The sequence below is a fragment of the Anolis carolinensis genome, unplaced genomic scaffold (assembly GCF_035594765.1).
Source record: "Anolis carolinensis isolate JA03-04 unplaced genomic scaffold, rAnoCar3.1.pri scaffold_23, whole genome shotgun sequence".
Lineage (NCBI taxonomy): Eukaryota > Metazoa > Chordata > Lepidosauria > Squamata > Dactyloidae > Anolis > Anolis carolinensis.
Genome location: NW_026943832.1, coordinates 643,976 through 671,008, shown reverse-complemented (window position 1 = coordinate 671,008; position 27,033 = coordinate 643,976). Strand labels below are relative to the sequence as shown.

The 27,033-nt window shown below is 37.1% G+C and overlaps 1 protein-coding gene across 1 annotated transcript in view; it reads right to left on the bottom strand.

The window, feature by feature from the left end:
• Window positions 1-27,033, bottom strand: part of LOC134294812 (uncharacterized) — a 39,163-nt gene that overhangs the window by 9,404 nt on the left and 2,726 nt on the right. The window contains exons 3-4 of the mRNA XM_062966550.1: window positions 15,270-15,363; window positions 13,296-13,438 (exon numbers count right to left, since the gene is read on the bottom strand). Coding sequence (XP_062822620.1) covers window positions 13,296-13,438; window positions 15,270-15,363 — 237 coding nt within the window. The remainder of the gene's footprint in view (window positions 1-13,295; window positions 13,439-15,269; window positions 15,364-27,033) is intronic.

Sequence of the window (27,033 nt, the reverse complement as noted above, 5' to 3'; positions counted from 1 at the left end):
AATATGTATATATGTTTGTTATGGAAAGGTTCCTACATGGTTTGATGATGCTTGACCAAAATCTGGTACACATATCCTTCATGATCCCACTTAAAATACTGGTGGGGTTTCAACTTTAAAATCTACCCCATTTGTGACTAGGACCTCATAAACGAATGACTCGTTATGTATCTATGCAGCACTCAGATGCAACCACAAGAGGGCACAAGATACATAGAAAGGTTACTTCAGAGGGAGGGATGACAAATGGAAGAGGACTTGAACATCAGCAGGAAGACATTCTTGGGGTTTCTTTTAGAGGATCAGAAGACAGGCATCCCCCAAGTTACAACCCCCCCCCCCCATTTACAGATGACTCAGATTTAAGAACGGGAGTGAGACAATAGGAAGAGAGAAATCTGTCCCTAAGGAAGGGAAATTCACTCCTGAAAGAACTTTCATGGGGAAAAGGTATCTCCACTGATGCTTTATCACCAATTCTGGTTTTCACAACGGGCCAATTTTTTCAAAATCCAGTTATCATATATCATATATGAAATCTTCTGAACAGGGGCACAGGCAGCAAAACAAACACCACAGGGCTGTTAACCCCTTCCTATGCTATCCAAAGCTAAAGAATATATTTTTTGGCTGGAGTTATACTTAAAAATGCACCCATTCTGACTTACATACAAATAAACAAACAGAACCTATCTTGTTCGTAACTTGAGGACTGCCTATATTGCTATGGAGACATTCTACAAATCCCAGGATTCCATACTATAGTGAATTATAAGAGAAAGGTCTATCTGATTTTTTAAAAATATTTTTTGACAGTAAAAGGAAAAGACAGATGCCCACACAGGAAGGAATTCCACAATCTAGGAGCAGCCGTTCTATTGAACTTAATTGCGAACCATGATTATTCTGTATATTCCTAATGGCACCCCAAAGTGGACCAGTATTAGCATAATTACACATACTTTAATATTGTGAATGGGTATCCTGTTATATTGCACCAACATTTTTTCTTTTCCGTGCCAGCGAAGAACGTGTTACATATTAGGAATGCATCCTGCTGATATGTTAGTGGTCAACTGTAAGGAAATTGTTTTTTGTCCATGCCACAGTGGTGTCTTGGAGTGCTTTGGAGCCCTAAAGTTTTAATACAATAATATCAGTACTGGAAATGCTGTTTAATATTAATGTGTTGTGTATGTTCTGCACATTTCTTTTTGCCCAATAGTATTTGATTTTAGGGAGAAAACCTGCCACAATACATGTTAACAATTTATTTTGTCCAAATAAACCAAAACTATCTTGTTGCAAATTGGAAACTACACTTTGGAAACTACAACAAGGAAGATGCTATGTACAGATGAAAAATGGAGAAAAATCTTTAAATCCCATCTCCAAGTATACAGTAAAGTGACTAGTTGGAGTTAAAAGGGAAACATTTATATGCTAAGTTTTATATTTGCATAAATTTGCCAGACTACAGCTGTTGGAAGGAGGCTGTTTTAAGGAGGAAGTGAAAATAAAAAAAGAATATGTATAAAGAATGGAAGGAAGGCTGAATCATAAAGGAAAAGTACAGTTGTGTAATCCAAGCTTGCAGGAATAGTATAACAAAAGCTAAAACTCAGAATGAGCTGAGACTGGGGGTCCATCCACACAGTACCTTTATCCCAGGAGCTCCCAGTTCAAAATGGTGGGTGGCCAAATGACATCCCCTGAAAACATGGGAGGAATCACTACAAAACAGATTTTTAGTTGCAGGAATATCCTGGTTCTGGCTGGAAAATACAGAAATTCGAATCTTTGTATGTCCCTACATTTGGAAAATACGGGATTTTAAAATGTTGGTTTGTTCTCAGTTTACACATGTCGGTTCCTGCTTGGTTGTATCCTAAGAACATGGCAACAGTTGACTACAGGGAGAAAACTTTGTCCTGGCAAGAGAAACTTTGTATTCTATAAGTTTAATGAAGTTTGTGATACACAAACAAAGGTTCTGCCATATAATCAACTTTCCCAATGTTTTTATGATAAAGCAATGAGGAACAGACATGTATAACCCAGGAACATCATCCTGTTGTATGACCAAGTACATGATCAAACCTGACTGCAGCCTCTGAATGATAATAATAAAGACTAAGTTCTGTTCCTGGCTTGAAAGTGTCAGTTCCTGTTTAATAGTGTAGTCCTGACTTTGCAAGTAGTGGTTGTACTCTACAAACATTTCTGTGCCACAATCCTCATTAAACGTGTGGAGAACAAAGTTTCTCTTGCCAGGACAAAGTTTTTGCACCCTAGTAAACTTTTGCCATATTTTCAGGACAAAAGCAGTGAACAGATATATATGACTCAGGAACAAAACTAATATGAACTATGTGCATATTTGCACCTGCGCATTTAAAGTTTATTTAAAAGCCAATTTTTTCGGCAGACATCGTGCAGCGGCCATTTTGCAGGCTTCAAAATTCCATAATGAAGCCACAAGTCTGGACATCGCAGGCAGAAATCCCAGGGCCAATAGGTCTGTGTGTAGACCTGCTCTCAGGTCCTGGGTTTTTTGCCCTTCACGGAAAACCCGCAATTTGGTGCTGTCTGGAAGCACCCTGCCTAGGCAAGCAAGGAACAATAAATAGTTTTTTCAGATGCAGTTGAGGCAAGGAAACAGTGATACTGATGACTAGTAACGAAGGTTTGGTCACAGTGAATAGTAAGAACTATTCAATGCCTATTTTGCTTCAGCCTCCCCCCCCCCCCCCCCGCCCCAGGACACAATGTGCTTTCATGCAGCAGCAAAGACTTTGGCAAAGGATCCAGTCTGCAAATTAAGATCTCTAGCGAGTTAGTCAAGAATCACGTAGCTAGCTTAAATGAGTTCTGCAGGGCCAGGTGAACTGCATCCAGGAGATATGAAAGAATTTGTTCATGTACTTTCTGAATCATTTGCCATCATTTTATTTATTTATTTATTTTATGTCCAACATTTATATCCCGCCCTTCTCACCCGAAGGGACTCAGGGCGGCGTACAAAATTGGCAACAATTCGATGCCTACACATAATTAAAACAGCAATGAAAATCCAATAAAACAATTAAAACAATATAAAGATATAAAACATATGATTAAAATCCATTCCTCCAAAATCCTCGTTTTAAAGACAACTTGGCAAACTAGTGAGGTGATAAGAGTACTGATGGAGAGAAACATTGTTCATGTCTTCAAGAAAGGCAAAAAGAAAATCCAGGAAACTACAGACCAGTCAGCTTAATCTCAATATCAGGAAAAATATTGAGGATTGTGCCACAATTCCTGCCAAACTAATCATATTGTTTGTTGATCAGGTCACCAGTTTAACAGATGCTGAAAAAGCTGTGGATATCATTTATCTGGATTTCAACCAAGTGCTATAAAAACATTCAGCAACCCGCTTCAGCATGAGTTTTACCCCTGTCTGGAAGCACCCTGAGAGGTGACATTATAGTACTCTTTAAATGCTTCAAGGGCTATTACAGAGAGGAGTAGGCAAGTACGTTCACTGCTGCCCCAGGGGAAAAATACCAGGTCCGTTGATCTGAGGTTGTAGGAGAGCAGAACCGGCCCTAGGTATTTTTCAAGTGTAGGCGAACAGAATTTTGGCACCCCCCCCCCCAAAAAACCAATCACTGAAAAATAAAAGCGTTGGATAAGCGAAAATGTTGGATAATAAGGAAGTATAAAGGAAAAGCCTATAAAACATCAAATTACATTATGATTTTAAAAATTAAGCACCAAAACATCATGTTTTACAACAAATCAATAGAAAAAGCAGTTCAATACATGGTAATGTTATGTAGGGATTACTATATTTGCAAATTTAGCACTAAAGATTGAACAGGGATATAGGGCAGTGTGGACTTAGATAACCCAGATACCCCTCAGTATTAAAAAAAAAACCTCTAAAATCAGGACAATAAATAAAGAACAACACTCTGAAAACAGAAGAAATCCAGACAGTAAACAATCAGGGACAGCTAACTCCTCCCAAAAAAAGATTCTCCCAGGCAAGAAGAAGCCAGGCCTTGAAGCCACAGGGCCATTAAATGCTAATCAAGGTGATTAATTACAACATTCACACCTGCTTCAAAGAAAAGTTCTTTCTCCCACCCTGGACCTTCTACAGATATATAAACCCCACATACCTAGCTTCCAAGTTCCTACAGACCTCACAATCTCTGAAGGCCCCAAACGTGGGCTTGCGTGGTGCGAAGGTGGGTCTGCGCTGGCCGGAAGGCCCGAAAGAGAAGGAGGTGGAGAGTGGTGCCCTCCTCCCAGGACGATGGTGCCCCCGGGACGATGGCGCCACAGGCAAATGCCTATTTCGCCTTATGGTTGGACCGCCTCTGCAGGAGAGTAGATTTTGTTTAAACATTAGAAGGAACTTCTTGACAGTAAGGGCAGTTTGTCGGTGGAACTAATTGTGTAGAGAGGTCATGGGATCTCCTTCTCTAGGTGTCTTCAAAAGGAGGCTGGGGCATTTTAGCTGGAGATCCTGCATTGAGCAGGGGGTTGAACTCAATGGCCCATGAGGCCCCTTCCTGTGATATGTTTCTATCATTCTAAATTACTGGTAAGCTTAAAATAAAGAATATGCAAGGTACATATTTGCATCTACAAAAAACAGGACCATTGTGGTTTTTCAGAGGGGAAATGAGTGAAAAACCACAGTGAATGGCAGAATATATTAGTAATACAGTAGACCCTCAGTTAACTGGCACCCATGGGGATTGGTAGGTGCCAGACAAGTGTAATTTCTGGCTGCTTGAGAGCTACTAATACTATACTACATACTGTACATACATTCTTTATTGACTTGATATTAATGCTGAAATATAAACAAAATAAGACAAATGTAACACAGGTTTATTGTATTATAAAAACAGCTTTGTAGGTGAGATCTACAGGTTTCTTGAGAGTTCCAATTAGCTGAGAGCCTACTGTTCATTGATTTATTCTAGAATGTGATAATGAGAAAATAATCCAACAACTAACTTTGGTTAATGGGATGTAGGGCATTAGTTTAACTTTGTTACTACCCTGATAAACAGTTTTTAGTTCTTCCTGCTTTGCTAATAGAAAATCAACAGTAACCATATATCACAGAGGGCTGTCCTATATTTCAGGAGTGCTTATAGCCCATTTAGTGTCAAATTCCCAGGCCAATGAATACCCTACATTTCCCCAGTTTTAAGGGAGAATCACACTCAAAGAAGCATGAGTGCATGTTCTCAAACTGACTTGTTTAAAGCAAGTGTATTTTGAGGTGTGGGGAGAGTGTCTGCTTTAATTTGTGGTGCATAATGGAAATCTGTGTTTTTGTGGGTGAGAAACTAAGGTAGGTGTTCAAACCTATTGAAGATGCCCACAACTACTCTGTTTTAAGGGTGACCACAGTCTTTCCTTTGAGGTCTTCCTCCTGCCAAATGGCAGCCTGCCCCAAATCTGGTTTAAAGCCAGGAGAAGGGAAAACACAGTCCTTGAAGCTGCCCATCAGTATTCAGGCTGAGTCTATTGAGAGGTAATATATAGTATTTTAGCTATAATAACGCCTGCTCTATGTGCATGTAAATTGACACCTGTGAGTTTTATGCAAATGTATGTTCCCTCTTTGGCATCACTTGGGAAATGCTTTTTGAATGTAGATTAAAATCAGGGGCAGATCTGTCTTAAGGTATTTATTTTACATGGTGGCTGGGCATCAGCAAACAGTGCCATTCAAACACCCAGATGAAGGTGTATGCTAGAACCCAAAGCCAGACAAGCTATTTTAGCAAATGAGGAAGAAAATCCCATCCCTGACTGTAACATGCAAACCAAACAAATTAAATAATTAGCAGTAGCTTGCCCTTTTGTGACATTTTCTATCTGTCGTCTGAAGCAGCTGTCTCACTTTGCCTAATGGAAGGGCCTGCACTCATTAGAATTGTATTACTACTAGAAAAGCTAGTTGCAGTTTACTAGTGTCTCTGTGAGGACACAAGCTGTTTGATTCTTCATACAGTTCATTTATACTTAGCATCCATCAGAAGTTAACATTTTGGTTTGCATCAAAGTTCCTGTGAAGCTATTTTTGGCAGTGGTGATTCAAACAGCAGCTGGCAGTTAAGTAGGACAAAGCTCACCAGCGCTTCTCACTGCTAGTTTAATCCCTTTGCTCATTGGCAGGCCTTAGTACTACTTATGTACTTTGTTGGGGGATTGGGAGCATTCCTCTAGAAGGTATTATGACTGCTGATTTGTTGCAAATAAAAACTTTATAGAATCAGTGGTTGAAACTAGTTAATTCTGGGCAAATTCTTTGACCTTCTTCTAAGATTATAAGACACAGTTTGACAACTATACAGTGTAAAGTCCTTTTAATACCATGCAAGGAATTCTAATTTGATAAAGAACATAGAAAAAAGTCATGGATGAGGAGATGGACTCTTTTGGGGTTCAATCGCTTACATTTCATGGAGTCAAGGAGAATTCTTCCCCCAGGACATAGGAATAAATCCAGAACATAAGAGTAAAACTAACTATATTATTACACTTCCTACTCTCTTCCAATACAGCTATTCAAGCAAGTTACCAGACCTGATATTAACAAAAGCCACTTAAAGATCAAGGAGGCTCAAGGCTGTACTAGCTCACAACGTAAGTCATAGATGAAGGCTGAACTAGCTAGCTCACAACTAGCTCACAACATAAGTTATAAAGTGGGGAGATCAAACCTGGCTTGAATTGAATCCACAATTTTTTCGTTCCAATACACCTGGAATTGAATTGCCCAAAACCTCTCATACACTTAGCCCCCCCCCCCCCCAAGGGAACATTAATGAACAGTTAATATTTGCTCTAATTCCCTGAGTTTACATTAGAAGGAGCTTCTTTTTATGAAAAAATAACACATCTGACATCTCCAAGAAAGCTTGAAGTACTTCTGCTGTCTCAGACCTGAAGAAAGCAAGGGCAAACCTTCTCTGAACCAATTTCTCCAAGAAAATACTGTGATAAGTTTGTCCTAGGTTCGCCATAGGTCACAAATGAATTGAAGGTGCACAATGACAACAACAACAACGACAACAACAAATGTATTCACTGAGTTTTCCAAAAGTTGTTCTGCTTGTTTCACAGTCCACAGCTCCTTGAAGAACCAGCCTGCTAACCAGGCTCTCCAGTTCTGGAGAGGACCTTGGGAGCGAATGTGTCAACAACTTTTCCATATTTCCATTCCACAGCAAGTGCTATGGCAAGTCGAACTACCAGCCATTCCATCAGGGAATCTCTAGGAACAGTCTTTTAGATTCCATGCATCAATGATCATGTCAGACACTTTGAGCAATAATGGAAAACAACATGACTAAGGCAACCTTATCTCTGGCCAATGCCAGATAAAAACAAAAACAAAAAAACCCTACCAGCTAGGCACACTATTCTCCTGGTAAAAAACATGAATTTATTATAGATGATACCACCAGTTTTCCCTTTAATTTATATTGGTTCTGATCTCTATACCCAATAGGCTATTGCTAGGGAAAAACTTAACTCTGCTGAGTTTAAGAACTCAAGAGTTAGTGATATATGCCAAGTTACATCAGAGGCTATTGATATTTTATTTCAGACAGTTTGGGGAAGGAGATTAATGACTGATACATCAGATGAATTCAGATTCTGCCTCTCTGACCAAAGTCTGGTACAAACTCAGCAGACTAGTCTTCTAGTACAAAACACGGATTGATTTCAGTTGGCAGCATCAACTTCACCTTCAGTTTACATTGGTTCTGACTGATATCCAGAGCCAGTCCAACAATGAGGCGAATTAAGCTGTCGCTTTGGGTGCAAAACATGCGGGGGCGCAGTCAAGACTGCTTTTTCTGTTGATTTGTTGTAAAACATGATGTTTTGGTGCTTAATTTGTATAATCTTAATGTAATTTGATGTTTAATAGGCTTTTCCTTAATCCCTCCTTATTAGCCAACATTTTCGCTTATCCAACGCTTTTATTTTTCAGTGATTGGTTTGGGGGGGGGGGGGTGCCAAAATTCTGTTCGCCTACATTTGAAAAATACCTAGGGCCGGCTCTGCTGATATCCCCAAGTGGATATTACTGGGTGAAATTAACTCTGCACAGTTCAATCATTCAAGAACTAGTGATATATGCTAAGTTACACCATAAGTGATTATGATTTTGTTACTGATTCATTAGGTGCTAAATAGTGGCACTGCTAAGCTGGTGATCAGAATATCAGGGAAACTAAAAAGCTTTTGCTGAGGTGAAGGGAGGAGAGCTGTTGATTGTGGGGTGGAAGATGAGGAGATATGATACATCTCAAATATCTTGATGCTGTTTCTCTTAGGACCTTATTACATGGAGGTCCCTAAGCCGGGGGACAGTTGGGGCATCTATTAGACAGTGGGGTTAACTGTTGGGCAGCATGCCGCATTACCCCTTTACCATCCCATGGTGAAATTCATCTGGCCCTAGCTTGATCCCACGTTGTCCCCGACTTCTTTAACGAGAACACAGGTAGTCACCTGTGTTCGTAGGGCTGCTGCTTATCATGCTACCAATATGCAGTGTGCATGGAGCCATCACAGAGTCCTGCCAGAAGCATCCCTGAGTTATGTGATGGCTCCATCTCGGCTCCATCCTGGCTGTGTTTCGGCAGTGTCCTAGGACAGGGTTTAAAGCCTATGTGATGAGGTACTTAACATGTTAATATAACCCCTTATACTGCACTCCCTTCTGTTTATGATTGCTAACCAGAGATACTCAGTGTCTCCCATGTTGCCTGGACATATAACAAAAACTGGAAGAAAGCTGAATTGAAGCTAGAAATAAAACACAAGATCCAACATTTCACAGATGAAAATTGGGACACGTATGGCCAAGCTACACCAGAGTGTGGTCAAGATGACAAATTATTAGAGAGGAGGAACACACAAGCTAGGAGATGCTGCAGCAGTTTGCCTTTGCTGTAAATCTACAGGAAAGGGAAAGAGTCTGTCCTCTCCCCTCTGCTGAGTTAACTAAGTGCACATTACTTTTGCACTGTGAACTCCGTCTATAGCCACTAAAGCACAGAGAAAAGGGAGGAAGAGAGAGAAATTGGGGTGTTTTAAAAGAAGTGGAATGATAAAGGATTCATCAGGACCGTTTTTGCAAAATTAAGATCGTTGGTGGGTATGAAAAACAATTGGACAAATTGTAACATTTCCAAATCCTTGTTATGAAAGAATAACAGGACCCTGGAATCATACTAGGTAGTTATGAATATGTAACCAAGCCTTACTCATTTGTCCCTGCTTTGCATTAATAATATATATTCCTTTGTTTAGCGGATACAGAGATACTATGAAAAACCTCTAATTCCTATTTACCAGTCAGTAGCTACTGAGATCAACGGGAGGTCTTCTCCAGTCATTCAGAAAATAGTTGTTCTCTCAACCCTTGGGTGAGCCACCTCTGCTGTGAGGAATGGGATTATGATAGGGACTCTATTTCTGCCTGTTGCAGCAGAGACTGATCACAATCCTAAATGACAGAGGAACAGATTCCCATTGATCATAGCGGCTGTGGCAGGTATGTGGACTGGTAAATGTGGACTATGGGGCCAGACTGGGATTCACTAAGTGGCTCCATGACTACTGTGGTTACAGAGTGTATAGAGCAGTGATTTTCAACATGTGGGTCCCCAGATATTTTGGCCTTCAACTCCCATAAAAAGGGGTTGTGCTGCCAAGTTTAGTGTTTCTGGGATGTGTAGTTTTGTTGTTTTGTCCTAGGCCGGAATTTCATTACCCTTTTATATATATATAGATGTGATCCGCCCTGAGTCCCCTTCGGGGTGAAAAGGGTGGAGTATAAATAAATAAATAAATAAAACCAGTATCATCTACCTGCATCTGACTTGTCAGAAGACTCTGGGTTGGAGCCTAGAATTCCCATGAAGTCAGAGGAGTTTTCTGCCCCTGAGGATTCTGGGAACAGGCACAAAATGGTTTCGAACAGACAGCTTGAACAGCATTCCTTGGGAAAGTCAAGGTTGAACTTTCCCTTGCCAGATGGGCATTTCTGTTAAAAGATTAACGAGGTTGACCGAAAAAAAGCTATATATCAACAGAGACAAGAAAGGGAGGTTTTGAGACATTAATGAGGAAAGGTTTTGAGCCAACTTCCCACGGAAAAAGGCCTTGATTTCAGCCTTAAGAGGAACTGCTTCTAAGGGAGGTTTTCAGAGGTGGTAACTTTGCTCATCGAGCAAAGACTCATAGAATCTTGTTCCTGTGGATTTTCATGCCTCAATGCGTAACCTATCCTCCTTCAGACAAGAGTTCAGTGTGAGGATATAATCTGGAAAAGCAGAATATTTCCCCCATTGGCGAGAGTGTCTCGGGAACAAGGCTGCCTTTTATCACCTTGAAGGACAAGCGGCCCGGCCTTGCCCTTGGCCGCCATTTAACTAGGAAAGCATGTTAAAAAAAGTCACACTTTTTGCAGGTCGAGGCGCTTCCCGCTCATTAACCAAGTTAATGCAGTGACACTTATTCCGTTATGACAAAATGGAATGGGTTTAAAAATAGTTCCTCCTCGAGCCACAAGAAGAGAATCATCGATTAATAATAATAATAATAATAATAATAATAATAATAATAATTTTATTTCTTAGCCGCCTCTCGTCGGGGCTCGAGGTGAGTTACAGAATCATTAAAACATATAAAAATTGTCAAAATAGCACAAATACACATATTAAAATGTATTGCTATGAAAGATACATATTAAAATTATTACTATATTAATATTATTGTTATTATCGATATTACTGATATTATTAATTGTATTAATGTCATTAATATTCTTATTGATATTATTAATGCTATTGATGCCATTATATTATTAATATGAATATTATTATTGATTTCATTAATGTCATTATATTATTAATGTTATTAATATCAATATTATTCATGTTACATGTTATTATTCCAGTGTCTAGATAATATCATCAATATTCTGATTGATATTATTGCGGTTTTGCTGTTATTAATGTCACAATGTTATTTATATTATTGATATTATTAATGTTATTACAGTAGAGTCTCACTTATCCAACATAAACGGGCCGGCAGAACATTGGATAAGCAAATATGTTGGATAATAAGGAGAGATTAAGGAAAAGCCTATTAAACATCAAATTAGGTTATGATTTTACAAATTAAGCAGCAAAACATCATGTTATACAATAAATTTGACAGAAAACGTAGTTCAATACGAAATAATGCTATGTAGTAATTACTGTATTTGTTAATTTAGCACCAAAATATCACGATGTATTGAAAACACTGACTACAATGTTGGATAATCCAGAATGTTGGATAAGCGAGTGTTGGATGAGACTCTACTGTATTAAAATTATTTCTCTATTAATATTATTAATTGATATTACTGATTTTATTAATTGTATTAATGTCATTAATATTCTTATTGATATTATTAATGCTATTGATGCCATTATATTATTAATATTAATATTATTATTGATTTTATTAATGTAATTATATTATTAATGTTATTAATATCAATATTATTACTATTCCAATGTCTAGATAATAATAATTTTTCAGGTGATTTGAAGGCACATACACTGTTGCCCCATAACTCAGTCCAAATGTTTGTGTAGCATTTTTAGGGAATTGGAAGAATGTCTATGGGGAAGCAGGAGAACACATCTTACCTTCCTTCAACCCAATTAGATGATTCTAAACCATGATGCAACATTGTTTTTAAATCAAATGAAATACAGTACTATTTTCATCCCATCTCCTTCAACCAATGATTTTGTGGAAAGAAACCTATAACATCATTTATCCAGGTATCGCTTCTACTTAAAGAGATCTGGACAGAAATGTTACAGTATACTCTAAAATAACTGGCATATTATCCTGTTCATCTTTCCCATTTCTGCCCCACAGTATCCCTTCACTGCATCAATTGTAGCATATCTGCTGAAGCCAACCATTTTTACCACCGCTCCCAAACAATACCAAAAGAATTTCAATGCACACACACACACTCCTCAACTTAATATGGATCTTTTTTGTGAGTGATAAAAGCTGGTTATTCCTAATCAGAAATTCTTGGGACAGGACTGTTTTGGAATTCATTTCTTTATATATTTTATTCTTATATATGCATATATGTATATAATGAGATATCTTGGAGAGGGGACCCAAGTCTAAACATGAAAATCATTGGTGTTTTGTATACATCTCATACACGTAGCCTGAAGGTAATTTTATGCAAGCACCCATGTGCTGTTACATCCATGGCCCAATTATTGGGGGAACTATGGGAGCTTATATTGACAAGTAAACACATGTAGACATTTGTATCTTGCTAATGCCACACTAGATGCCTGGAGCTGGGGCTAACAGCGGGCGCTCATTCCGCTCCCGGGATTTGAACCTGGGACCTTTCGGTCTGCAAGTTCAGCAGCTCAGCAACACACTGCGCCACAACCAGGGGCCCCTGGTTCTTAATATGCCATCATTATGTGAATAAGAACTGTTTCTGTTGGGAAACGATCTAACATAGAATCATAGAAGCGTAGAATTCTGTCCTATTTTGAGGGAATGTAAAGGTGTTGCTATTTCAGCCACCCATTTGGGCAATTTTGGAGTATTTTGGATTTCAGAATTCCGAGCAAAGAATGTTCAACTTGTTCTGAATGAGTTTTGTTTTGTTTTGTTTTGTTTTGTTTGCACCAGTCTGGAAGAGCTTATTATCACTGAAAAGAAACCTTTGCCACCTTTCAGTACAAGTTGAACATTCTTTGCTCGGAATTCTGAAATCCAAAATACTCCAAAATTGCCCAAATGGGTGGCTGAAATAGCAACACCTTTACATTCTGATGATTCAATGTACACAAACTTGGTTTCATCCACAAAATTATTACAAAGTTATATGTATAAGAAACATAAATGAATTTTGTGTTTAGACTTTGGGCCCCATCTCCAAAATGTCTAATTATGTATGTAGATGGCGCCCCTAATTGCTCCTGTAGTGACTTCCCAAACAACAAACGACAGCATTCTGTGCAATTAAACCATGGCAGTCAAGTAGAAAAACAGTGCCATAATAGTATGTCATAATAGCATCATCTGCGCATGAGTGGACAAATTCTCAAATTAGGAATACTTCCAAATTAACCATTCTTCAGGTGAAGGTCTCACAGAAATTTTACTCAAAGAGTTAGAGGCACGAGGCATTCCTGTTTTTTCACCTTGGTGATAAGGCTCCTCAGCGCCTCCTCACTTTCAGCCATCAGAGTGGTATCATCTGCATACCCAAGGTTGTTAATGTTTCTTCCAGCAATTTTAACTCCGACCTTGGATTTGTCAAGCCCCGCACCTCGCATGATGTGTTCTGCATACAAATTGAATAGGGAGGGTGAAAGTTGCATAGAATTGTGTAATGTAATGTTTGAGAGATACAGCATGCATCTGCTTTTTGAATGGCTTCTTTGAAAGTATGTCATATTCAATGTGGTTAATGTGCATTACATGTATGGAGTGTCTCTCTGCCTGGAATTCCGCCTTGGACTGTTCTTTGTTCCATAGAGCTTGGAGATTTGTTGGAAGCTGCAGTCATTCTTACTCTGCAAGCCTTAGGATGGGATACTATTCAGTTCTACTTTAACCACCAGATAGTGTTGCATGGGAAGGTGTTCAGTGAATAAAGCAGATGCATGCTGTATCTCTCAAACATTTGTAGAATAATTATACTTATACATTATATACTATTATAATATATATGCTGGTATATACTGATTATTTAATATATGCTCTTAATATACAATATAATTACAATGCAATTCTAGAATAGAGTAATAAAATGCAAAACGAATTATATTGCAATGTTATATAATATAATGATACAATACAATGGTAGAATATTATAATAAAACACAAAACGAACCATATCATAATGTTATATAATAATATAATATAATAATACAATACAATTGTGGAATATAATAATGAAACACAAAACGAATCTTATCGTGATGTTCTATAATATAATAATATAATTCAATATAATAATACAATACAGTTGTAGAATAGAGAAATAGAATACAAAATGAATCATATCATAATGTTATATAATATAATATAATAATATAATATAATTGTAGAATAGAGTAATAGAATACAAAACGAATCATATCATAATGTTATATAATATAATATAATATAATAATATAATATAATTGTAGAATAGAGTAATAGAATACAAAACGAATAATATCATAATGTTATATAATATAATATAATATTATATTATAATAATACAATACAATTGTAGACTGAAATAATAAAACACAAAACGAATTACATCATAATGTTCTATAATATAACAATATAATATTATATAATAATACAATACAGTTGTAGACTAAAATAATAAAACACAAAACGAATTATATCATAATGTTCTATAATATAATAATATCATAATATATAATAATACAACACAATATAATAATACAATACAGTTGTAGAATAGAATAATATAACACACAATGAGTCATATCATAATGTTCTATAATAATATTACTGTAAATAATATAAATATAAGAATATAAATACTGTAAATAATAATAATAATAATAATAATAAATATATAATAATACAATACAATATAATAATACAATACAGTTGTAGAATAGAATAATATAACACACAACGAGTCATATCATAATGTTCTATAATAATATTACTGTAAATAATATAAATATAAGAATATAAATACTGTAAATAATAATAATAATAATAATAATAAATAATAATATATAATAATACAATACAATATAATAATACAATACAGTTGTAGAACAAAATAATATAACACACAATGAATCATATCATAATGTTCTATAATATAATATTATAATATAATACAATTTTAGAATCGAATAATAAAATATAATATTTTAATATGATAATAATAATAATAATAATAATAATAATATCTGGCTACCAAGCTCTAAAATCTAGGGCAGTAAATAAAGAACAACACGCAGAAAACAGGAAACAATCAGGGCCAGCTAACACCTCCCAACAAAGGATTCCCCCAGGGAGGAAGCAGCCAGGCTTTGACGCTGCAAGTCTATTCAATGCTAATCAAGGTGACCAATGGCAACACCGCAAGAGAACAGTTCTTTCTCCCATTATGGAGATATATAAACCCCACTTGCCTCGTTTCCTACAGATCTCACAACCTCTGAGGATGCCTGCCACAGATGTGGGCGAAACGTCAGGAGAGAATGCTTCTGGAACCTGGCCAGGCAGCTCAAACATACAAACATTAAAACAGGATTAAATACTAATAATATTTTAAATATATTTTTAATATTTTTAATAATTTAATAATTTTTAATATTTTTAATATTTTTAATAATACTAATAATATTTTTTTTCCCCGTGTCAGGAGCGAATTGAGCCGCATGGAGCTGGAGCTGACAGGCGGAGCTCACCCACGCTCTCCCCGGGTTGGATTCGAACCGGCAACCTTCAGGTCAGCAGTCCTGCCGAGGGACTCCGACTAATAATACTAATAATAGTCGTAATAATAACATTGTCGGAGGCTTTCATGGTCGGGATCTCTGGGCTGCTGCGAGTCTTTCGGGCTGTTTCTGGGAAACCAAGCCCAGAACATACAACAAAACACAGCAACTAAAACACAGTTGACAACATTAAATAGCAGATAACAATCCAATTAAAACCATTAGAAGCAGAGAAAGGTATAAACACACCACTAAAAGTGAAAGAAACCTAATAATAATAGTATAATAATACCTCCAATAATACTAATAGTAACTATACTGATGATAAAACTAATAATAATAATACTAACAATACTAATAATAATGGTAATAATAATACTAACAATATAATAATACGAATAAAGCTAATAATGCTAACAATATAAAATACAAATACTACTACTAATGATACTAACAATATTAATAATAATACTAACAATATTAATAATACTAACAATATTAATACTACAACTAATGCTAACAATATATAACAATAGCAATAATACTAATAACACTAACCATACTAATAATACCAACAATACTACTACTAATAATAATACTAAGAATAATAATATGAATAATACTAATAATAATATAAACGATCTACTAATAGTAACAATATAATTATAGGAATAATACTAATAACAATATCAATAATAGTAACAATAGTAACAATAATACTAACGATGACAGTAATAATACTAATAACAGCACTAACAATATTAATAATAATACTAATAATGACACTAGCAATACTAACTATAATACTAACAATAGTAATAATACTAGCAATGACTAATAATACTAATAATGACACTAGCAATACTAACAATAATACTAAAAATAGTAATAATACTAACAACACTAACAATATTAATAATAATACTAACAATAATAGTAATAATACTAAGAATGACACTAACAATACTAAGAATAATACTAACAATAGTAGTAATACTAGCAATGACTAATAATACTAAGAATAACACTAATATTAATAATATTACTAATAATAATACTAACAATAGTAACAATACTAATAATATTAATAATATTCATATGAATAGTACTACTAATAATACTAACAATGATCATAGTAGTAATAATAATAATACTAAGAATACACTAATATTAATAATATTACTAATATTACTAACAATAGTAATAATAATGCTAACAATATGAATAGTACTAATAATAATACTAACAATGATAATAGTACTAATAATACCAATAATACTAACAATAACACTAACAATATTAATATTACTAATAATACTAGCAATAGTAATACTACTAATAATATTAATAATACTAATATGAATAGTACTAATAATAATACCAATAATGATAATAGTACTAAAATAATACTAATAATACTAACAATAGTAATAATGCTAATAATACTACTACTACTAACAATACTAATAATAATACGAACTGAACCCTAAGAGGAAGCATGTCCTACCTTGGATTTTATGGACTAATTCCCACAGAAAATCCTTCCACCTCTACTAACAATACTAATGATGCCACTAACAATATAACACGAATAATACTAACAATAACAGTAATAATACTAATGATAATAATACTACTACTAACAATGCTAATAATAATATGAATAGTACTAATAATACTAATAATATGAACAATGCTAATAATATGTATGTATTTAAATAAGTAAATAATATAATATAATAATATAAAATATTAATATAATAATAATATTTATTTATTTTAATAATAATAATAATAATAAAAGAGAAGAATAACAATGCTAATAATATGAATAGTACTAATAATAATACTAATAATATGAACAATGCTAATAATATGTATGTATTTAAATAAGTAAATAATATAATATAATAATATAAAATATTAATATAATAATAATATACATAATTTTTAAGAAAAGCTGTTCATGTCACATTCTATGTATTTACTTGGTTCTAGGTTACAAATGTGGAACCCTGTGACCAGGAACAACCATTGAAATTTTGAATGTTTTCAGCTGTAGTTGCCAGTGGAAAGATATCAGACAAATGTTAAAAATATGTTTTCGTTCCTACAGAAGAAAATAGTGATGATTGTTTAAACCCACCTTGTCTTTGCTTGTGCAAATGATTTCAAATGTAATAAAATAACCTCGTCATCACCAACACGCTCTTCCGCCAGAAAAACAAGCTCAAGACATCATGGAAGCACCCTTGGTCAGAGCATTGGCACCTCTTGGACTATGTTATTACATATGCCAGAGACCGCTGATAATAATTATAGATAATACAGTAATCCACCTTGGAGATTTCCTCCAGCATCTCGATGTTGAGACCCTCCCGAAATTGTCCTCTGAGGGCTATGTCGTTCCAGCCGGTATTATGGGCCAGCACTCGGAACTCGGCTATGTACTGGGACAAGGGTCTGTCCCCTTGGGAGAGGCGCCGGAGTTTGTGGCCAGCCGCCTCCAAATTGTCCTCGATCCCCCAAGTCGCCTTAAGGTGATCCAAGAAGTGTTGCGCTGATCTCAGATGTGGGGAGACTTGGTCGAACAGTGCCGTCGCCCAGTTGGCCGCTGGCCCGTACATATACCACATGTCCGAGAAGCATTCTTTCCTGACGTTTCACCCACTTCTATGGCAGGCATCTTCAGAGGTCTGTTGGAAACTAGACAAGTGGGGTTTATATATCTGTGGAATGATGTCCAGGGTGGGAGAAAGAATTCTTGTCTATTAGATGCAAGTGTTAATGTTGCAATCAATCACCTTGATTAGCACTGAATAGCCTTGCAGCTTCAAAGCCTGGCTGCTTCCTGCCCACGGGGAATCCTTTGCTGGGAGGTGTTTGCTGGCCCTGATTGTTTCCTGTGTGAAATTCCCCTGTTTTTTCAAGCCATCTGTTCTGTATATCAATTCTTTATCTTTTTCATGTTTGCTTTCTACAATGTATGGCACACAATGCACAATGACTTTCCCCAGGCATCCATATTGGAGGCCAGGCCATTATACCAACATGTCTTCTTGTCTAATCATACCATGAAGCATAGAATAGGATCAATCCAAGGCATTTTGCTGCTAGAGGCAAGCATCCCCTGCAAGCCACCTACAAAGGTCAACTGGACTCACAACTGAGCTTTACTGTGACACTGGTAAAAATTTGCTTTGCCAGCAATGCAGTAATAGGCCCCTGGCAGTAGAGATGTGTGCTCTTAAAGCAGGCATCCTCACATTGCGACCTTCCAGCTGTTTGCCCCTCCAACTCCCGGAAGCCCTATCCAGCTTGTTCAATTGTCAAGAATTCTGGGAACTGGAGGCCCAAACAATTGGAGGGCCACAGTTTGAGGGTGCCTGTCTTAAAGCCTTCTTGCTGCTTTGCCATCTTCAGGTGTGGTGTGCTCATTGCTGGCAAAGCAAATTTTTACCAGTGTCACAGTAAAGCTCAGTTGTGAGTCCAGTTGACCTTTGTAGGTGGCTTGCAGGGGATGCTTGCCTCTAGCAGCAAAATGCCTTGGATTGATCCTATTCTATGCTTCATGGTATGATTAGACAAGTATAACACTGTGCCTCGTATACTCAGGGCCCTTTCCTCCCATCTCAAATGAAAGTTTATAGCTCTGCAAAGAACATCAGCCATAAACATTTGTTTATTAGATGAATGTTATAAAACTGCATAATACTGTTTCAGTTAATCTTTGAATCTTTGAGGTAGCTTCAGTGATCTGATAAACAATGCTATAAAAAGTCTGACATCTGTTTAGTATGGTCAAACAAAGAAGAAATTATGTACTACACACAAAGCAAAAGGACAAAAAAGGGTAATATTTGCATAAAAAACCAATGCTTTTAAACATATCAGTGCAAAATTAGAAGTAATTGCAATAATTTAAATAGAAATACAGTGCATCCCATCATATTATCATATATGCGTTCAAAGAATACGTTTCGTTGGCTTCGACTCAGTCTGGACTAAGGTTTATGTACAAGGTTTTGTGGATGAATGGCTCAAGTATTTTATATTATTTTAAATCTGTTTTTAATTGCTTATGTTTTATTCTTTTGTATTGTTGTATATTGGCATCAAATTCTGCCAGTTTTGTAAGCCGCCCTGAGTCCCTTCAGGTGAGAAGGGCGGGATAGAAATGATGGAAATAAATAAATAAATAAATACATACATACATACATAATATTATGGAAGACTGTAACCAGTGACATACAGGTCTGCTTTTTAGTAGGCATTATAAAGATCCCTGCTCTTCCTTCACATGTTTTCATTTTCTTTAAAACAGACTTATACTGCACAGCCCTTTACACAGGTGATACCTTCAGGTGATGTGTGTGAAATTCTGTGAAACTAATTCAGCCCAAAGAGTTTCTGAATAAGGTGTTTCCCCAAATCCCCAACTTTTCACTCATTTTCTCAATTGAGAAGTCAAGTAGAGCAGAGAAGAATTACTATTATCTCCAATAAGTGACTGGAGACTTTGGACTTTCTTTGTTGGCCTTCCAATTGGGATAGTAAGCAAGAAGTGTGTGTTGTCTATCATCAGTCATCAGCAATAACGTGTACTTCATTAATTAGGCTCCAGTCATCCAGTTGAATGTTGAAGGAGCACATGGAGCACTCCTTCTACAAGGAAAAACCCTAAATACATTAGTGGGGTGAAATAATGGGTTATCTTTTCCTCCAACATCAGCTCACTAGGCAGAGTCACCTCAGAAGAAGCATTCTAGCCCATAGGATAAAAAGGCTACCCTGTCTCTGAAACTGAAGGTTCGAGACTCTGTCCTATAGGGGACTGTCTTCCATAAAATAGGATATGTTGCCATTCTAGATCTTTTTTTCATCTGAATTTCCTATCCATAAATCCTGTTCGATCTCCATATCCATATTTTTGTATCCACATAGTCAACCATCCAAGGTTGGAACTATTTTAAAAACTCCAAAAGGCAAATCAACTTTGCCATTTTATTTAAGTGATACCAGTTTACTATGCCAATGGGACCTGAGTATCCATGGATTTTGGTATCCATGAGTGGGGTATGTGTTCCTGGAATCAAATTCCACAGGATACCAAGCCCCCCCCCCCACACCAATATTGTTATTAAAGCATTTACAAGTTAATGACCTTGCATCTCATATTTCTCAATTATATCTTGCGGATCCTATTTCGGCATCAGTAGCCTCAATAATATAGAATTTTACCACATAGTATTGCTATCCCAGAGCCCCTGGTGGTGCAGCTGATTAAACTGCTGAGCTGCTGAACTTGCTGACCAAAAGGTCAGCAGTTCAAATCCGGGGAGCGGGGTGAGCTCTCGCTGTTAGCCCCAGCTTCTACTAACCTAGCAGTTCGAAAACATGCAAATGTGAGTAGATAGATAAGTACCACTGGCGGGAAGGTAACAGTGCTTCATGCAGTCATGCTGGCCACATGACCTTGGAGGTGTCTACAGACAATGCTGGCTCTTCGGCTTAGAAATGGAGATGAGCACCAACGCGCAGAATCAGACACAAGTTTAGACTTAATATCAGGGGGGAAACCTTTACCTACTGCTATCCCATGCCATTTCCATGAATAGGGAAAGTGTCAACTTATCGGAATGGGGACACTCATTATTGGTCTGCAATAAGGATTGCACAACTGCAATACTTTGACAATGTGAGCCCAATAGCCACCTCTTCAGGTGAGAAATGTAACTCTGCCGTCTTGCTATTCTGCTCTCCTATTTTATTTTTTCAGTTAGATAAAGACAGTTCACAATTCTGCAAAGTGGAAATATTTTTTAAAATACAATGAGGGGGAGTCGGAGAGGAAGGCAATCCTGCCCCCTGGCATAACAGAAGCAAAGTGCCTCAGATCATCGCAACAAGCAGATTGTTTCACAGTGGTATTATCAGGGGCTAGTGATGGGGTTTTCCCATCAATAGCAGGAGACAGCCTTGTTGCAGGGAGATGGTGGATTGGCAACACATCACACAGCATTGTGAAATAGTAACTGTCCTTGCTTCTGTGTTAGTTTGCCACTTCTGTGCAATAGTACTTAATCAGAAGAATATAGAACACTGGTGCTTGCCAGCAGAGAATTTGTTTCTGTAGAAATATTCCTTCTGTCCTAGTGTAAAGAATTAGTTAAAATGTTGATAGGCCTGTCTTGAGCATAACTTTAATACTGGCTTTTGAGTAAGTTGTTGTTTGACAGTAATTCAGGAAATCCACGGTGACTGCTGTTGCACTTTCTAGCATTGTTCATTTTTATGTTCAAAAAGTTTCCTTCGAGAAGCTGTTTTAGTGGATAAGATAGACATTAATTTCCCCAGGTAATTTACCATTCCCGGAAAGTACCAAACATTTTTTTTTGGAGCTGTGGCATGATTTCACTGCTTTGAACTTTCTTTTATCTATATAATTCAATTACCAAATGTAGTGGTTTAACCCCTTAAGTGAAGATTGTACTTCTCACAAATGTCATCTCTGTAATCTTATGTTCTTTTATCTATGTCTGTTTGAGAAGTATTTTTTTTACTGTTCAGCTTTAGATTTAAAATTGCTGTCTCCTTTGGTGGCACCTAAAATTATGACAACACTAATAATTTAAAAATTGCAATTGTAATAATAAGAGTGATGGCAATATTATCCATAATTGTGTTCTGGAAACAATCTTGGGGCAGCGAAATAGAAATGTTATGCATTCTTGGCACACTATACAGTTCAAATGTGATTAATATTATACAGAGTTTAATATTTTGATCTTCAACAAGCCTGAAATTGTCAAAGACTTGTAAAGCTTCTTCCTTTCCCCTATGAACATATGCACACTGGCTACAAGAAATTGTTGATTTAAATTTAGCACATGGGAGGGGTTTTTGATCAGTGGCAGAACCCACACTTTACATGCCAAAAGTATCTTTAGTTAAAAGGAATTCAGAAAAAAGCATTTGCTTAAGATCCTGGAGACCTGCTGCTAGTCATGATAAAATAGATGGCCCAATGGTCCTACTTAGTAGGCATGTGCAAAAAACATGGATGAGTCAGAAATTGTAAGAAAATTGGAGGTTTTGTAAGTTGGAAACTATATCCGAAGTGTTTACATGGCCCACACCAAATATTTTAGAATCGAAACTTAGCCCATGCTTTCTCATTTCAGTTTTGTAAATATCGGAAGAGTCCCAAAGTCAGTTTCATATTCAAAGCAAAGCAACGGAGCAAACCAAAGGTTGCCTTAGTGCCTTGCCATTCCTCTGTGAAATTAATGTAGTCTTAGCCTTAGCAGAGGGCAAAAGAGGGAGCATTGCATTTTGGGAATAGCACAGAACTCTGGGAAATGAAGTTTGGGAAGGGAGAATTCAAAAGGCCCTGCCCTAAACTACATTTCCCAGTCTGCATCAGGTTCAGAAAATACCAATCAGGATAGCAAAGAAAGAGGTCTATCCATCCCTAAAACTTTAAAAATTCGCCAAAAAATCAATGGATAAGTGAAATGTTCTGAATTTTAGTGGGCTAACAGTGGTAAATGTATTCTACCAAAAACTTTGAAAATGAGGGCGATAGAAGCACCTGAAGTTTCCCCAATTATAGTCATTTAATTATGCACATGTAAAATTTCTGTAATGAAATAGTAACAAAATTTTGTTATTCTTTTATAGTAATGCAATTCTCACTAAGTATACTTAAGAAACACTTTAAAAATGATTTGTAATAATTTTTGAAACATGTTTTTTCTGGATTGCACATCCCTACCACTTAGTACAGTAGAGTCTCACTTATCCAACACTCGCTTATCCAACGTTCTGGATTATCCAACACATTTTTGTAGTCAATGTTTTAATACATAATGATATTTTGATGTTAAATTCGTAAATACAGTAATTACTATGTAGCATTACTGCGTATTGAACTACTTTTTCTTTCAAATTTGTTGTATAACATGATGTTTTGGTGCTTAATTTGTAAAATCATAACCTAATTTGATGTTTAATAGGCTTTTCTTTAATCTCTCCTTATTATCCAACATATTCGCTTATCCAACGTTCTGCCTGCCCGTTTATGTTGGATAAGTGAGACTCTACTGTATAAGGAAGTTCCATATATTCATGTATTGTTTCTTTGGCAACTTGCTACTGTTAGATACAGTTTTCACCATTCTTTTAAATTGTTTCCTGTCAATGAAAGCTGCAACATGTTTAAGACCAAGCATTTCTTAACAAGTTTGGGAACATTTTTGCTAAATGCCAGATTAGTCCATAATAGAACAATTACCCTCCATGACCTGGTTAAGGATGAAGGGACTGACTGAGGCTGGGTATTATTGAAGCTGTGATGGTTGAGCTTAATGGAGCAGATCTCTCCCAGCTTTGTCCACCTGGGCACTCAGTGCAGCACTAGAATGGGGACAAGGATGGGACAGAAATTGCAATCATCCTAAAGATTTCTTTATAATTATTCTTTCTTGGGATTGAGTCCAGTTGATGCGGCTTAATGTTGTTGACAAGACGCTTGAATCAGTTTGGGTTGCCACATGTAAGTGTGACTATTGCCCATCTTGACTGATAAAACCTAGCAGAGGTCAATTTATGGATTGGTATAGGGGTTAATAAATGCTTCATTGAATCAGGTGGAGGTGCCTGATGCTTTGAAGGAGGCTCTTCTGAAGAGGAGCTTCATGGACCCAGATGTACCGTGTTTCCCCAAAAATAAGACAGTGTTTTATATTAATTTTTGCTCCCAAAGATGTGCTAGGTCTTATTTTCAGGGGATGTCTTGTTTTTCCATGAAGAAGAATTCACATGTATTGTTGAACAAAAAAGAACATTTATTATATACTGTACAGTAGTTGTCATCACAAACCAACATAACCAGACAAACTCTGAATCCTATCAAGAATTTCTAGTTACTACCATTATTTCCATGTACAACTGGTATGTACATTTACCAATCCTGCATGCTCTGGTGTTCTGTTTGGCAGGCACTGAGCATGCTTCCAAACAAAAACATTGCTAGGTCTTGCTTTTGGGGGAGGCCTTATATTTAGCAATTCAGCAAAACTTCTACTAGGTCTTATTTTTTCAGGGATGTCTTATTTTCGGAGAAACAGGGTACATGAGAACTACTGCACTATGATCAATATTCCCTTAGCCAAGGTGCTTAAGCATGCGGTGGCTGGGACACTTCAGGTGTTCTTGAAGAAACAGATTATCTGAGCCCATTAGTTGCACAGTTTAACAAACTATTTCTGGAAAAAGATATGGGGAGTGCTATCTTGTTGATCTTGCTGAATCTCTCAGTGGCTTTTGATACTATTGATCATGCTATTGTCATTGAGCCACAGCGCCTCCATATGTTTGGAAATTAACAAGGCTTCAAGAAAAAGATATGATTTTTCCTTTATTTTTTAAACCCTTTCCACTCTTTTAAAGTTCCGTTATTCCAAAGCCACTGGAGGCTCCAGGAGGACCCAGCATCAACTGTACCCCAAAGTACATTAAAACTGAACCCTTTAATAAATGTACTAGATGGTGATGATAATGATTATATTTATTTACACCTCACTTTATCTCTCCCAAAGGAGACTCATGATATTTTCTGTTTAACTTGTATTAATTGTGTACTGTATGAAATCTTAAATGTATAAAGCTGTATCAAATGTACTATGAAAGAATCCATTACCTCAATGCCCCCTATTTACATAGGCTTCTGTGAATGGAGATCACTGAACTATTTCAAAGGTCCCTCCAGTGATTTCCCAGACTTGATAAGACACTCTTCTTTGTGCATGTATGAAAGACAGATAATCCCTTTATCACCAGGGCTGTGTTTATATTGTGTTTACCTGTTTAAATGTAGTTCCCATGAAGAGATGGCTAAAACAAAGATGAATACATTAGCATTTTGAAAGGACAGCCACACATCTGATTGCCAAAGATTACCACCTTTGGTTTTCTGGATCTTACACCTTTGTCTTCTCGGAATTGGACACTTAAATCAACCAATTAATCATCTGAATACCCATGTCATCATCCTCTTCAGTTTTGCAGCCTCCTTGAAGGCAGCTCTGCAATGGATTGGACCTTTTAACCAATCAATAATTAGCTGTTCTTTTTCCCATCATGGGGATCCCCTCCTCCTGTCTGTGATGAAAAGGAAACCCCCATAGAATCATAGAAGAGTAGAGTTGGAAGAGACTTCATGGGCCATCCAGTCCAACCTCCTGCCAAGAAGTAGGAAATCACATTCAAAGCACCCCTGACAGATGGCCATCCAGCCTCTGTTTAAAGGCCTCCAAAGAAGGAGCCTCCACCACGGCCCGGGGGAGAGAGTTCCACTGCCGAACAGCCCTCACAGTGAGGAAGTTCTTCCTGATGTTCAGGTGGAATCTCCTTTCCTGTAGTTTGAAGCCATTGTTCCGTGTCCTAGTCTGCAGGGCAGCAGAAAATAAGCTTGCTCCCTCCTGCCTATGACTTCCCCTCACATATTTGTACATGGCTATCATGTCTCCTCTTAGCCTTCTCTTCTGCAGGCTAAACATGCCCAGTTCTTTAAGCTGCTCCTCATAGGGCTTGTTCTCCAGACCTTTGATCATTTTAGTTGCCCTACTCTGGGCACATTCCAGCTTGTCAACATCTCCCTTCAACTGCGGTGCCCAGAATTGGATACAGTATTCCAGGTGTGGTCTGACCAAGGCAAAATAGAGGGGTAGAATGACTTCCCTGGATCTAGACGCTATACCCCTATTGATGCAGGCCAGAATCCCATTGGCTTTCTTAGCAGCTGCATCACATTGTTGGCTCATGTTTAACTTGTTGTCCACAAGAACTCCAAGATCTTTTTCACATGTACTGCTGTCTAACCAGTCGTCCCAGCCAATCCCTGCACGCGTGAATCCTAACTAGCTTGCTTCTCAGCCAATAGCTTTTTGTGTGTGTCAGGAGCGACTTGAGAAACTGCAAGGCAGATCCCCTGGTGGTGCAGTGGATTAAATACTTGTGCTGGGAGGACTGATGACTTCAAGGTTGGGTTTCTGACCTGAAGGTTGCCGGTTCAAATCCAACCCGGGGAGAGCGCGGATCAGCTCCCTTTGTCAGCACCAGCTCTATGCAGGGACAGGGGAGAAGCCTCCCACAAGGATGATAAAAACATCAAAACATCTGGGCGTCGCTTGGGCAACGTCTTTGCAGACAGCCAGTTATCTCACCCCAGAAGCAACTTGCAGTTTGAATAGCTGTCAACAGTGTATAAAATGTCTTGAATTTTTCTCTGAAGGTGTGCTTGTTAATTGTCCTGTCATAGAATAACTCAAAGGCATTCATGGCCAGAATCACTGGGTTGCTATGAGTTTTCTGGACAGAAGCATTCTCTCCTGATGTTTCACCCAAATCTATGGCAGGCACCCTCAGAGGTGTGAAGTCTATTGGAAACTAG